The following is a 13,516-nucleotide window of genomic DNA, read 5'->3' on the forward strand; positions in this document are numbered from 1 at the left end:
TTTCATCTCATTCGGTGCTAGACGATAAGGGCTCGAGCAACGGGTTTTGCGCCCGGCACAAGATCTATCTGGAACTCGACCTCGCGGTCCGGCGGCACATCTGACAAATCATCTGGAATTACATCCGGGAAATACCAAACGATAGGAACATCACCGACCAGGAATCTGGGATAACATCACGCTCCTACTTAGCTAAACATTGCTCATACATTCTTGAAGGAGCCAGGAATTTAAGCGGTCAAGTACCAAGGAACCCAGAGTGACAGTATGCTACGCCTCAGCTAAACAATTACGCGCAAAGCGTTCGAGAGGATGGGAAACGAACAGGAGAATTTAGGAAGTAAGATAAAATTTAACGCTAACGACTCGAGAGTTAGCCAAATCCTATCCCTACAAAGACGGAACCCTAACATAGTCAGGCACAAGTGGTATTTAAAACATGGAAGGTAAGGGTAAACTGCTAATAACGTTGATCAAGTGTTATTAGTCGTTTACTTCACCGGCCCGTTCTAAGCACCCCCTGACCCTAACCAAATTAGCATTCTATCTAACACTTTACAATTAATCACATACTGGAAACTTTCAAATTCAAAGGAATGACTAAATAATTTAAAGTTACCTCTTGGCGTGCAGCTACTCGCAGTGGGCATACTGGTCTCTTTTCATACAGTTCGAGTCCAAGCATTCGGGGATGCTCGGATCCCTCGAACTATGGCTCTGATACCAACTTGTAAGGCCCCGAACACCGGGAACCCCACGGTTGGTAATCATTCAAAAAACTCGTAAAAAATAATTAAACTTAAAAACAATTCTTTTCATTAAAATAAGCATCACAGAGTATAATTCGGCGGAAAACGTAAATAAGTAAATGAGTTCCCAAAACCCGGGAATTTTGCCCAAAATCAACATAATTATCTTTAAATAAAAACTTTTAAAAATAAATGTTTAAAAATAAAATCTTCAATTCCCGTATGCCCTTTACCGTCCAAGTAGCTTCGTGCACGTCCAAGCGATAAGGCATCCTCTTTCTAACCTGAAACTCACGCTAACATGCACACAAAGTCAGCTTAAGCTGAGTGAGTTCAAGTTTTAAATAAGTAACAAAAGTATTATAATCATTCCAACGGTTTTAAAACTGTAAACGGAAATACATCGGTTAGGTCACCATATTCAATAAATAATCATCCTTACGTATGAACGTCTCTATACATACATTCCTATATATATAAATATATATATAACATTCAATAATAACATTCAGGGCCCGAGAAAACGTACAACCCAAACACGTAACATTCAGCGCATGCAAACACAAAGTAGGCATACGCAACATTCAGTAGTCGAGACGACTACAACATTCGCCAAATATTGGCCATTCTAATATATATATATATACACATACACACATTCTTTAACATTCTAAGGCCTACCAATACTAGCAAGTCTATGTAAAATAGTTTAAAACATTTCATCAAGTAAGAAAACACTTAGGTGTGCATGCTAGCCTAAAAGTAAAAAGAGTTAAAAGGGCATCATGAACTCACCTGACACAAGACGCGGATTCACCATGAGCTAGAGAATCCCTAAGAAATCCCAAAACTCAAACACCTGTCGGTTTACATTCAATCAATACTAATGACACCAAGGTGACTCGTTTATCCTACGAGACGTTCTAACATGGTTCGAGTTACCTAAACCCTCGACCTCATCAAACTTAATCACAATAGCCCCCGAGGTCTCACATTCACCAAAACGACCCTTAGGTACTCCCGGGAATAAAGAATTCCCAATTTACCCCCGGAGCACTAGGTGACACTAACACGTGCGTTTAGGAGTCGTTTAGGCCGTTAACATCCAACTAAGCTCCGTGTGGACCCATTATGATAAAATCACAGCCAACAAGTCCACAAGACGCCACACGGGTCAAATGGGTCGGTAACCCGCAAGTACAACGCACCAACTATTCAATAAACATAATTGCGCGTTGTACCGACCCGCTGGAGTAACCGACAACCAATTCAGTCCCATAACTTATAAAAATGAATTTTGAACAACCCGTACATCAAACCAAGTGTTCCCGAGCTGAATTGGTCGTTAATCACTTCAACCCTCGCGTTAAACGCGCCAAACTACAGTTCTAGACAAACGAACATAACAATCAAACTACAACTAGTTGATCAACTTAACGAACACCTACGAACATGATCTTTAAGTATGATATACGGGACATAACTAGGAAGATTGTGGTGCAAAAACTCACTTCAAACAGCCCCGACAATAACACAATTGAACATCCACCGGTTGAGCCTAAAACGAACTTATAGATCAATAACGAGTAAAACGTGTAGATTTTAGCATGCAAAGATGCATTTAATTACATAGGATAACCTTTGAAATAAATTATTAAATTTTTACCAGACTTTAATAAATGTCTTTGGTTTATAAAATTATTTTTATTATATTTTTCTATTGGACACAAAAATTATAAAAATTCCTCCAACACAGCAAGGTACGTGCAGCTATTTCAGTGCGCAACAAAATGATTTTATTTTTATAAAATTCATTACCGAACCAAATTAAACGATTCTAATTGGGTTTAGTTCCTAACTCAAAATAATAACTTCCAGAAGTGGAACCAACAAATTTGGACCTGTCGAAAAAAGGTTATGACGTCGGGAAGACAGACCAGAATCCGTCATCCCGCATCAGCTTTGACACTCGATTTTATAAATTCATAAAAACTATTCAAATCTTGTCCAAAAATTACGTATTATACCTTTCTGGAAACTAGATTCAAACTAGAACATCATGGAATCAAGAATCAACCAAAAACAATGGATTATCATCGCGTTACAGACCGTACAATAAACGTATACGAATCTGTTAGCAAACTGATATCATCAAAACTCAACCTTAACGACCAATAAGCGCGTGAATATGATCAATTAAGGTGTAAAAGATATGGGGAATCATAAAACCGACCTTGAATTGAAGTTTTCACGGCTGAAACTTGGCTGGGCAGAAGAAAAACGAGCAGGGGGAGGGTCTTAGCTGCGATCGGTCGCTAGGAATGAAGTTAGGGTTAGGGTTTTTCTTTTTTAATATTATGATATAAAATAAATTACACTCTAGTCCCTCCAGTATGAAGTGTGTAGCAACTTGGGTGGAAAGTTACATAATTTTAACGTACCGGGATGACGTAAAGGCTCCCGAGAAACGTCGGTTAAATCCCGAGAATAATACATACTTTACAAGTTTTACTCTTGGAACCAGAATTAACGGGTGTTACACTTTTACTCCTTTATAATAAATATTAACAAACGTGATTGTGTTTGTTGTAGACTGGTTAAGAATTGGAGGTTGACAAGTCGGATGTTCGTTTTTGTAGCCCTATTGTTGCAGATTCCGCTCTTCAAGTAACCCCAATGGTAAGTAGGCTTCACTAATAGTGTCAAACAAATTGTATGTCCCCCGGCGTTATATAATCCCCCATTTTGTTGGCAGCCTATAGTCAAGGAAAAAGCAAACGGGGGTAGGTGGGAGTGGGACAAGTTTATAATTAAAATCCTAATATCAAACAGAAGATAAACAACATAAATAAAGAATCGGACCTTGTGGAATGTTCTTACCAAACTCGTCGAAGGAGACCGAACACACTTGAAATACATCTCCTAGGATGTATTTCAAAGAAACACCAAACCAATCGGTTTTGAAAACACACGTGGGAGATGAAAGCAGAATGGCAGTAGTCTGGGCCGATGGTTTTCAGAAGAGGTGGTTTTGTAATGCAAACGATCTGCACCGGGGATTTTGGGGTGAAATAAACGGGGGTAGGTGGGAGTGGGACACTTGGCATATTCTCATTAGACGGGAAAACTATCGGATTTTTGGGTAATCTATCGGACCCAATAGATTTGCCAGGACTATTTGTGGAATTTTCAAAATTGTGGGACTATTTTGAGAATCTCTCTCATGAATTGGACTATTTTGGGAATTTTCCCTTAATAATTCTTTATACTGCTACTGTATTTATGAATTCAATCTACCACATCTGTGCATGTTTCCCTGATGATGATATATCCAGAAGCACCTGCAATAACACCAAAACAAGAGAAAGAACAAGTGGAAAAATGTATTTGACTTTCTTGAAATACCAATAATGGAATAAGATCTATGCAAAAATCTAACATCCACCCCAGAAGCATACATCATATTTTGAGATGATGTAATATAACTGTAGAGCTCCCTTCAATCCAAAAAAGGATCAAGAGGAGGGTAATAAAACTCCTAGTGTATGCAAGCCACAAAACCTATTCATGCATCAAGAAACATAGGATTTGAGGGATTCATAAACCAGCAGCTCTATCTTAATCCCACTCAGATCTTCTATTGGAAATTAAGGAGCTCTACTACAAGTTCAACACCAGCAAATGAGATGTTGAGAAACAAAATATGTATACATAGATTTGTTTAACAGAAACCCTAAAAAGCAAAAGTGGAAGAGAGAGAAAGCATTAGGTGCAGTGAGTGAGATGGGTAGATAGATGGATATAAAAAGCATTTATGGATGAAAATTAGGGAAAATTCCAAAAATAGTCCAATTCATGAGAGAGATTCTCAAAATAGTCCCACAATTTTGAAAATTCCACAAATAGTCTGGGCAAATCTATCGGGTCCGATAGATTACCCAAAAATCCGATAGTTTTCCCGTCCAATGAGAATATGCCAAGTGTCCCACTCCCACCTACCCCCGTTTGTTTCACCCCAAAATCCCCGGTGCAGACCGTTTGCATTACAAAACCACCTCTTCTGAAAACCACCGGCCCAGACTACTTCCATTCTGCTTTCATCTCCCACGTGTGTTTTCAAAATCGATTGGTTTGGTGTTTCTTTGAAATACATCCGAGGAGATGTATTTCAAGTGTGTTTGGTCTCCTTCGACGAGTTTGGAAAGAACATTCCACAAGGTCCGATTCTTTATTATGTTGTTTATCTTCTGTTTGATATTAGGATTTTAATTATAAACTTGTTTGTATTTTAAGTAGAACCATGAGGTTTAACAAAGGTGATTCCATTGGAGTCGTTGATATGGGTCGTGGATTCTTGGGTTCATTTTATGACTAAACCATAATCTCCCGTGTGGGGAAGGAGTACATCGTTGTTTTCCGTACCCTTGTTGAAGCCGATAATTCTGGGTTCTTAAGGGAGTTTGTGAAGGCTGAAAAAATAAGGTCGAAGCCTGCAGATGTTTTGCGTGACCGGCTTTGATCTTGGGGAAAAATTTGACGTTTTTGCAAACGATGGCGGGTGGGTTGGCTTTATTGCAAGTAAAATTGGAGAAAGTGAGTATCTAGTTCAATTTGAGAGCACCAATCAAGATATCATTTACCCGTTTGCTAATATCCGTGTTCATCAGGACTGGGATGCTGCCAATGAGGTTTGGGTGTATACCAAGAGTTGAAGAATGTTGGAAGTAGTCCCAGTTTGTTCAAGTTTGGTTAGTTATTCCTTTATTGAATTATGTGATGTTGTGGCCACAATTGTCTCTAACCCGTGTTTATGGTGGTAATCAAGTTTTTAAATGAAGTATTAATGTTATTGTTTATGTTAAATTATTGAGTATGTTTATGTTTTATAGTGTGTTTGTATTTAGTTTTTTGTGTATTTAGTGCTAACAAAATTATCTAAACTTAACTCAAAATCACTGGAATAAACTAAAGTTGAACATGAAATGAAATGGGTAGTACAATGTTTATGTTTGGGGCTAATTTTTTCATTAGTTGATTTCCATGTAATCGACAGCCATATCGTATTCTTCGTTAGCCTTGTTTGGATTCACTTCTGTTGTGTTTCCCACCATAGTTTCATTAATCCTCAAGCCCGTAAATGCTTCCTACCACGATGGTTCGATGTTCAAATCAGCACCATCCCGTATGGCAAAGGGTTCATCTGTCGTCTCCGGGTAATTTAGTCAAGCCAAATCATTGTTTTCGTTCACCTGCATTTCATCGAACACGTGTATGAAGGTTTCAATGTCATCAAAATGATGAAGATCAGGGAGGTGAGTTTTCGGATCGTTGAAGTTCGGTTTTGCCATATGTTTTATGTTTTAATAGTATTAGTGGGTTAATGGCTAAAGGAAGTTTCCCTATCCCTTATTTATATAATGGAATTTGTAACTGAGTTCGATAAATTAGGAGGTGTATAGTCCGGGCCGATAAATTTAGGGCTTAATTTGTAATTAACGTTGAAAGGACGGCCCAAAGTCTCTACTAACCCGTGTTGAGTTGGCCCAAGAAAGTTTTCCCGTGACTTTTATTCCCAAAACAATCTGCGCCGATATAATATCTTAAAACCCAATCGATCCTCACTCCCGCCCTCTAAACACCTCAGGACCACCCCCCACCGGTTCCCTTCATCCCAACCATAGTCCTGTAATCTCTTTCTCTCATTCACTAAATCCACAATTGGATCTTAATAATAACCCGTTTTCCAATTTTGGACCACAAGGTAGTTTTGATTTCTTATAGCCGACAACAAGACAAACCGTATCAACAATGAATCTTGAGCTGGAGGCTTCCAAGGTTGATGATGTTGGTAAAGAAATCCAACCGTTCCGTCAAGGTGAAAACAATGACGACAAATCCGTCGTCGGCCAGCAGCCTAAGGAGGTAATGTGAACTCTAATTTTGGGTTGAACCTAGTAAAACCCTAATATGTTTTTGAATAAAAGTTATAAAATTTTATTATTAAACCCTAATAGTCACCTATGGTATTGTAGAAGAAGGCCCCTCAAACAAGAGTAGTTTGGAGTGATATGAAGTTGATTGATAGTGTTATTGAGTGTTCAACCGCCCATTCGGATATTTGGAAGTCACAATGTTTTAGTTACTGGACTAATGTCAAGGCCTATAAGGCTGATGGCCCTTTAATGCATGCAGTTTTACTACGGGAATCGCCTACACGTATGAACCTGAGTACGATGGTATATATTATGATATGGTTGGTTTGAATCAGGTTCGGTTTAGCCCAAAAGAGTTTACATGCATCACCGGTTTTACATGTGGTGATAATCGTACACGTGGGTGTAATGGTCCTGGACAATTGTTTAAAAGGATAGGTTTCGAAGGAAAGAAAATACAGGTTGGCATCTTGAGGAACATATTAACAAGTAAAATAGAGATGGAACTAGTTGATGCTGTTCGTTGCTGTTTGCTTCTGATGCTGTATTCCATATTTTTTGGCGTAGAAAGGGACAAGTATATTGACGATGAGTATGTGGACCTGGTAGAGAGGTTGGAAGAATGGAATTCTTATCATTGGGGTGTCCCAATTTGGGGCAGGCTACATAAAAGTTTACACAATTGTTTGGCCAAAAGAAACACTTCTAAAACTGCCGGAGCCGCATCGTACTCCGCTGTTGGTTTTCTATGGGCATTTAAGGTTAGTGTGTTGTTAGTGTTTTACTATGTTATGCTAAATTCAAAGTTACTTGTTTTAAGTACTTTTGATGTCATTTAATTTGTAGATGTGGATCTTTGAAGTTTTGCCATACATATCCGTTTGTGATTGTGAGTACACACCAACAATTCCGAGATGCCTAGGGTGGACCCAAGAGCATGGATTTCAGTGTGGCACCGTTTCAAAAATTCTTGCCAATTCAAAAATGGTAATATTGTTTGACGGTAAGCATTTGTTTTATGAATAACCTAAAGGTAACTTAAATCAGGAATGTAACGGACCGATTTTTTTTTTTTGTTAATACAAAGGGACCTTTTATGCCAAAGTGGATGACGTTTACTGACGATGAGATAAATTATTTCAAAGGGTCGTTTGAGTACATTGACAACAAATTGCAAAACAAAATTGTTGTTCCTCGACTTAAGCAAGTGATCAATGAAAGTGTGCATGACGATCATGACATTGTTGGGTTCCAGACCAAACCATGCAACAAGTCATCCCACAACTCATCAGACCATCATTCCAACAACCCATCAGACAACCAATCCCACCACCGTTTTGGGTTCTTTGGGAATGAAGCTATGGGTCAGCATGACAACAATTTGTTTCACCAACACAAAACGGTCGGTCAGGCTAGCCAAACATTTGGTCAGGGTAACCAAACTGCCGGTCACCCTCACCAATCCGTCGGGCAGGGTAATCAATCTCTTTATTCCGAAAACCAAACCTTGTTTCCTAGTGGCGATTATAATACGAACCAAACCAACTGGCCGGAAAATGATGTCCTAGCATTCGAAAACGATATGCTTGATCAAGATATCCCCATTGAAGGTTTGCATTCCAACCCACAAGAGAACCAAAGGAATAAAGACCTTGTAAGCAGCTTGCTTGAGGTACCTCAGGTGAATATGTTCAGTGATCAGCTAGACAAGGTTATCACAAGACTGGAGACTCTTGAGAAAGAAAGTCAAGCAAATCACCAACAATATGAGGTAATTTCGTTAGATACTTTATTCGCTAGTTTGTACGTGCATGCTGTGTTGTGCTTAAGCTAATGAGTATTTTCCGTAAGGCAGAAGTTGTTCATCACGATTGCCAAGAATCAACCGGATATTATCAATGGTCTGAATGTAAGTAGTATTAATGTTTTTGTTAAACTAATAGTGAAACACCTAATCTTATATTACACTTATAATGTTGTAGAGTATCAAATCGATGACCAACACGGAACGTGACTTGCCTAGTGAGGAAAATGAAAATGTGGCGGATGACGAGGTATTTTTCTAGCTAGTATCCAACGTATAACTACTTTTACTCCTTTATAATAAATATTAACAAACGTGATTGTGTTTGTTGTAGACTGGTTCAGAATTGGAGGTTGACAAGTCGGATGTTCGTTTTTGTAGCCCTATTGTTGCAGATTCCGCTCTTCAAGTAACCCCAATGGTAAGTAGGCTTCACTAATAGTGTCAAACAAATTGTATGTCCCCCCGCATTATATAATCCCCCATTTTGTTGGCAGCCTATAGTCGAGGAAAAAGCAAAAAGAAAACGCAAGTTGGCTAGGGCGTTACTATCACCATATGAACCGATTAGAAGTGGTTTGAAGAAAAGGGTCAAGGTAAAATGAGATGACAACGAGTTTTCAGAAGACCTCATCAATGAATATGCCAAAAAACAAGATTTATTCACTTACACTTCCATTGACCCGGACTTGTCCCTGAACTTCGAATTCTGGGGGAGACTGATCGGGACATAACAAGGTGGTTGGTTGGATACTTTGGTAAGTAGCCATAACCGTAACGGTAATTAGATATTATGAACATTCACCATATGAAATTCTTAATTTATTACTACCAGTCGGTTTTTTTTTGTTGAATAGCATTTGAAGCTGTGGGTTTACATGTTGCTACTTGAATGAGTGCCGGGGTCGAACTGGACCATCTTGTCACCTGAATGGTTGCTTATGTTAAGGGAATTCCATACCATGCAATCTAAATATGTGGATGGAACAATGCATCCATTCCCAACTGTTGAAGGTGTTGAGAAAGTAAGGAATCCATATACCGTGTGTTAGACTGTTAGGGTCCTGTTGTGTTATGCTTTATATGATGCCTTTTAACATGCGTTTTATCATGCCAGTTCTACATTCCTATCAACATCCCTCATAAACATTGGATACTTGTTTGTGTTGATATGAATGCTTGGTCGTTGACTATATATGACAGGTGAGATGAGTGCTTGGTTTTTAAAGTAACCAATAATTTAGTTACCATTTAGATAACTAACACTGGTTGCTTTACGTTTGGGTAAACAGTCTCCCCGGATACATAGACAACGAAATAGATGAATGCTGCCGCTTTCTGGACGTAAATTACCCAGCTTGGATTGCAAGTAATGGATACAAGATGGGGAAAAAATATAGGGAACCGCTTTTTAAGAGGGATTGTCCATCAAAGTTACCTATCCAAAGTCCTACCTTAGGCGACTGTGGTGTGTGGGTTTGCTTGTTTCTTGATCATTTAACAAGAGGTGAGGACGTATATCAAACGGATGAGCATAATCCTAAGGTTACGGCTGAGACGGCAATGGAGTTTAGGTGGAAGTTTGCACACATGCTGTTTGAAAACAAGGTAAAGCAGTTTCAACAGCCGTAAAGGCCGGAATTTGATAACGTCGACCAACCTACGACCACAAATTTAGGCCAAGATTAGATTTAGGATATCCTTGGTTGGGATGTATATTTCTATTATGTAGCATTTTGAATTAGATGTATATTATGTGTTTTGCTGGTATGATATGGTATGGTTCATTTGTACTAACCGGTTTTCCCAACATGATACACCCATTACCATGCATGGAAACAAAATGCATGCATGCACACCACCTTGATATACAAGGACATATTCCCATGCATGCAACCAAACCCTTAAACAAAGTTAACAACCATCGATAATATAATTACCCATATAATTACAACCATTTGCTAATACGTGTTTCAAAATACAACCACCCAAAAAACCATAAACCATTTCAACAACCCAAAAAAAAACAGACACGACATCACTGATCGTGTTAACTGTTAACCATAACTTGAATCAGAAAGCGTTTAAATCAACGGTCATTGCCTGAGATTGTGTCGCGTCGGTCGCATGGAAACTGCTACCCACGTTAGGTGTCCTTGCCTTCTTCCTTGATCGGAGCACCTGAGATTCTAGTGGTTGTTTACACTTTCCAGTTTTGTGACCAGTTGTATGACATCGGGTACAAAAAATCGGACCCGTTACCTCACCACAAGACAGGATGCGTTTATTTTCCCGTGGTCTACCCGCTTGTCTTTTCTCCATAACAGGTGGTAGTAAAGGTACATGACTTTCCGGTACCACCCATTCAGATTCATTTGGTACCGGATTTATGGGTTCCAAATAGGTAGATACAACAAACTCTTTGGTATAGTAATCCATTGCCAGGTGACTACAATCTCGCAGCTTCAAGAATTTGCAAACTGAGATTGCATGCCCACATGGTAACCCTGAGACCTGCCATTTGCGACATTCACATGTTCGATTCAACAAATCAACAACGCATCGTCTGCCACCGTCGTCAACATCGTAATGATATTCGTCTATGCCCGTAGCCTTCCACGACCGAGATTTTGCCATTTTTCGTGTTGTTCTACTTTGAGCCCATTTTGAGAGTGAGTGAGTCCATTTTTCTGTTATAATGATTGTCATTAACTCATATAACGCATGGTTGTAACTACATTAAATACATAAAACAAGGGTTACCTGCGTCTTGTCTCCTTTCAAAAAACCATCTTCTTTGTAGTTCCACAAAGTAGTCCATTAGTTTGGTAACTGGATATTTTCTTTCCTGTAAAGACAAAGCGTTTACAGATTCCGCACTATTTGAAGTCATTATATTATACCGACGAACAGGACTATAGGATCTAGCCCATTTTCCGAAACCGATCTTCGAAAAGGTATCCTTCATAGACGGCTGGTTTGAACAAAGTAAGTTATAACTTCGCTTAAAATCGGATCTCCTGTAAGCTTTGCATGTTGCCCAATATATTCGTTGTTGAGTTTTGCCACGTAACCTTAGGTTGACCATCAAATGCCTACAGCAAAAACCTTGATACGCAAGGGGAAATGCTTGAGATATGCCTATCTCAATTGATTTTGCTCGATCAGAAATTATAGCTAGGTTGGGATGGTCACCTACACATTCACATTCTCTGAGTCTACTTAAAAACCAAGTCCATGAATCACTACTTTCACTCTTACCTACACCGAATGCAATCGGGAATATTTTGTTGTTACCATCCATGCCAACAGCCAGAAACATTGTCCCTTTGAAGCTACCTTTCATGTGTGCCCCGTCAATAATAATCACAGGCCACAAACACCTAACAAAACTTCGAATCTGAAATGAATAGCTAAACAATGAGTCGGTTACATAAGAAAAACTTGAGAATTATTCTAATAAAAATCACTTACAGCGGCGCCAATGGCGACAAATGACATCTCAAATCGGTTTGAGCAATCTCTGAGGATATGTGTACGGGTTCCTGGATTGGCTAATTCTAAATTGTGACAATAAATTGGAAGTCTTCCAAATGATTCGTCGGAGGTACCAACAAGCAAAGTTTCAGCGTAAACTTTTCCTGCCCAAGCTTGTTTGTATGACAAATCAGCCATGAATCTTTCATTTAATATGTTCACAATATTTTTCCCTTTAATGTTACGTGAGTTGTCCTTAACCAAGTCTTTAATGCAATGTGCAACCACCTTTCTGTTAGCATTGCGATGCTGAGGATGAAACAAAGTCTTGGAGGATCTGTGGACTTCACTGAAAGACGTTACATAAAATGCGTCAGAATCTTTGACGTTACGTGACCGCAAACTCCAATGACAATCTTCAGATACGCAACGTACTTCAAGTCGTTGCTTATTAGATTGGGAAGTGATGAACTCAAAGCCCTCGGCTACTGCCATCGTTCCTAACTCCAATTGTAACTCTTCTTTATTCACAAACAACTTGCTAAAAATGGGATGTTTCGACAATGTTCTCTCTTTGAGACTCCCTCCTTCCTTAGGCATGGAAGGACTGTCAACTTCAACTAGGGTTAACCCAACAATTAAATCAAGAGACGGTCTGCTTTCGATCGACACACTGGGGCTAAAATCACTGAAATCGTAACTGGGTTTATTCAAATCCGGTAACAACTCTATCGGTTGGGAATTCAGATCAGGGATCGGTAGCTTTTCGGACATTGAACCCTCAACATTTTGTGTTGACATACGATAACAAGATTCTCCAACCACATACAAGTAGACAACTTCAGAATTGTTAGTTTTCTGAATTCGTTTTAAAAAGAGACTTAGATCATACTCATCATCTATATCAACAGGATAGACGTAAGACGACATCTTGTATGATAGTTGAGATACATGACCTAACTTAAAACGACATTGAATGAACTCAATCAACTTACTATAACTTACGTCTGACGTTAGACAAAAACCACCCCGTTAACAACTTACAAGAGCATACTCCAGTCTACCATTGACGTCTTCCCATTTGCCACCATAACACACAACAACGTTATCAAACTCCATTGAAACAACACACAACAAGACACACGTCGTATACAAAATACGGTAGACAAGTGACTGATAATTGCTTACTAAAGAAATAATCCAACAAACAAGTTTTACCTAAAATCCGTCGATGGCAACTTCATTAAAATTAATTACATCGAATCATACAACAAATCCATCGACGGAACTATATGAACTGGGTCCCACCAACTACTTTAACCTAAAACCGATCGGATTTCCATTAGGGTCCACCAAACTAAGTTTCTCCACAGAAACATCGATGGAGATCAATTACATATTCAAACTATCGGCCACCATCAGATACACTCTAAACCTATCGGTCCATAATAAAATTACCCTAAAACTATCGGATCTGACAGTGGTTAGGTAGCTTGGCTCCACCAACTAGTTTCAAACAAAAACCTTCTATGGAGATTTAATTGAAGCTTAAC

General features: G+C 39.0%; 1 protein-coding gene across 1 annotated transcript; it reads right to left on the bottom strand.

The window, feature by feature from the left end:
- Positions 1-10,559: 10,559 nt before the first annotated feature.
- On the bottom strand, positions 10,560-13,082 carry LOC143572479 (uncharacterized). The gene is made up of 4 exons (XM_077057638.1): positions 13,008-13,082; positions 11,961-12,923; positions 11,250-11,886; positions 10,560-11,176 (listed from the first exon to the last, which is right to left on the bottom strand). Exons 1-4 carry the CDS (start codon positions 13,080-13,082, stop codon positions 10,560-10,562), a joined length of 2,292 nt encoding a protein of 763 aa, XP_076913753.1.
- Between the last annotated feature and the right edge of the window lie 434 nt (positions 13,083-13,516).

Source organism: Bidens hawaiensis, unplaced genomic scaffold, assembly GCF_021521415.1.
Source record: "Bidens hawaiensis isolate Kalapana, Puna unplaced genomic scaffold, B.hawaiensis_p1.1 tig00001382_1, whole genome shotgun sequence".
In the NCBI taxonomy this organism is placed as follows: domain Eukaryota; kingdom Viridiplantae; phylum Streptophyta; class Magnoliopsida; order Asterales; family Asteraceae; genus Bidens; species Bidens hawaiensis.

What these genes read in the sequence shown, in the direction of transcription:
- LOC143572479 (XM_077057638.1), bottom strand. Translation starts at nt 13,082, where the DNA reads ATGGAGTTTGATAACGTTGTTGTGTGTTATGGTGGCAAATGGGAAGAC. An exon ending in GTAGACTGGAGTATGCTCTT is followed by an intron (nt 12,924 to 13,007) that starts GTAAGTTGTTAA and finishes TGTCGTTTTAAG; the next exon opens with TTAGGTCATGTATCTCAACT. An exon ending in TTGTCGCCATTGGCGCCGCT is followed by an intron (nt 11,887 to 11,960) that starts GTAAGTGATTTT and finishes TATTCATTTCAG; the next exon opens with ATTCGAAGTTTTGTTAGGTG.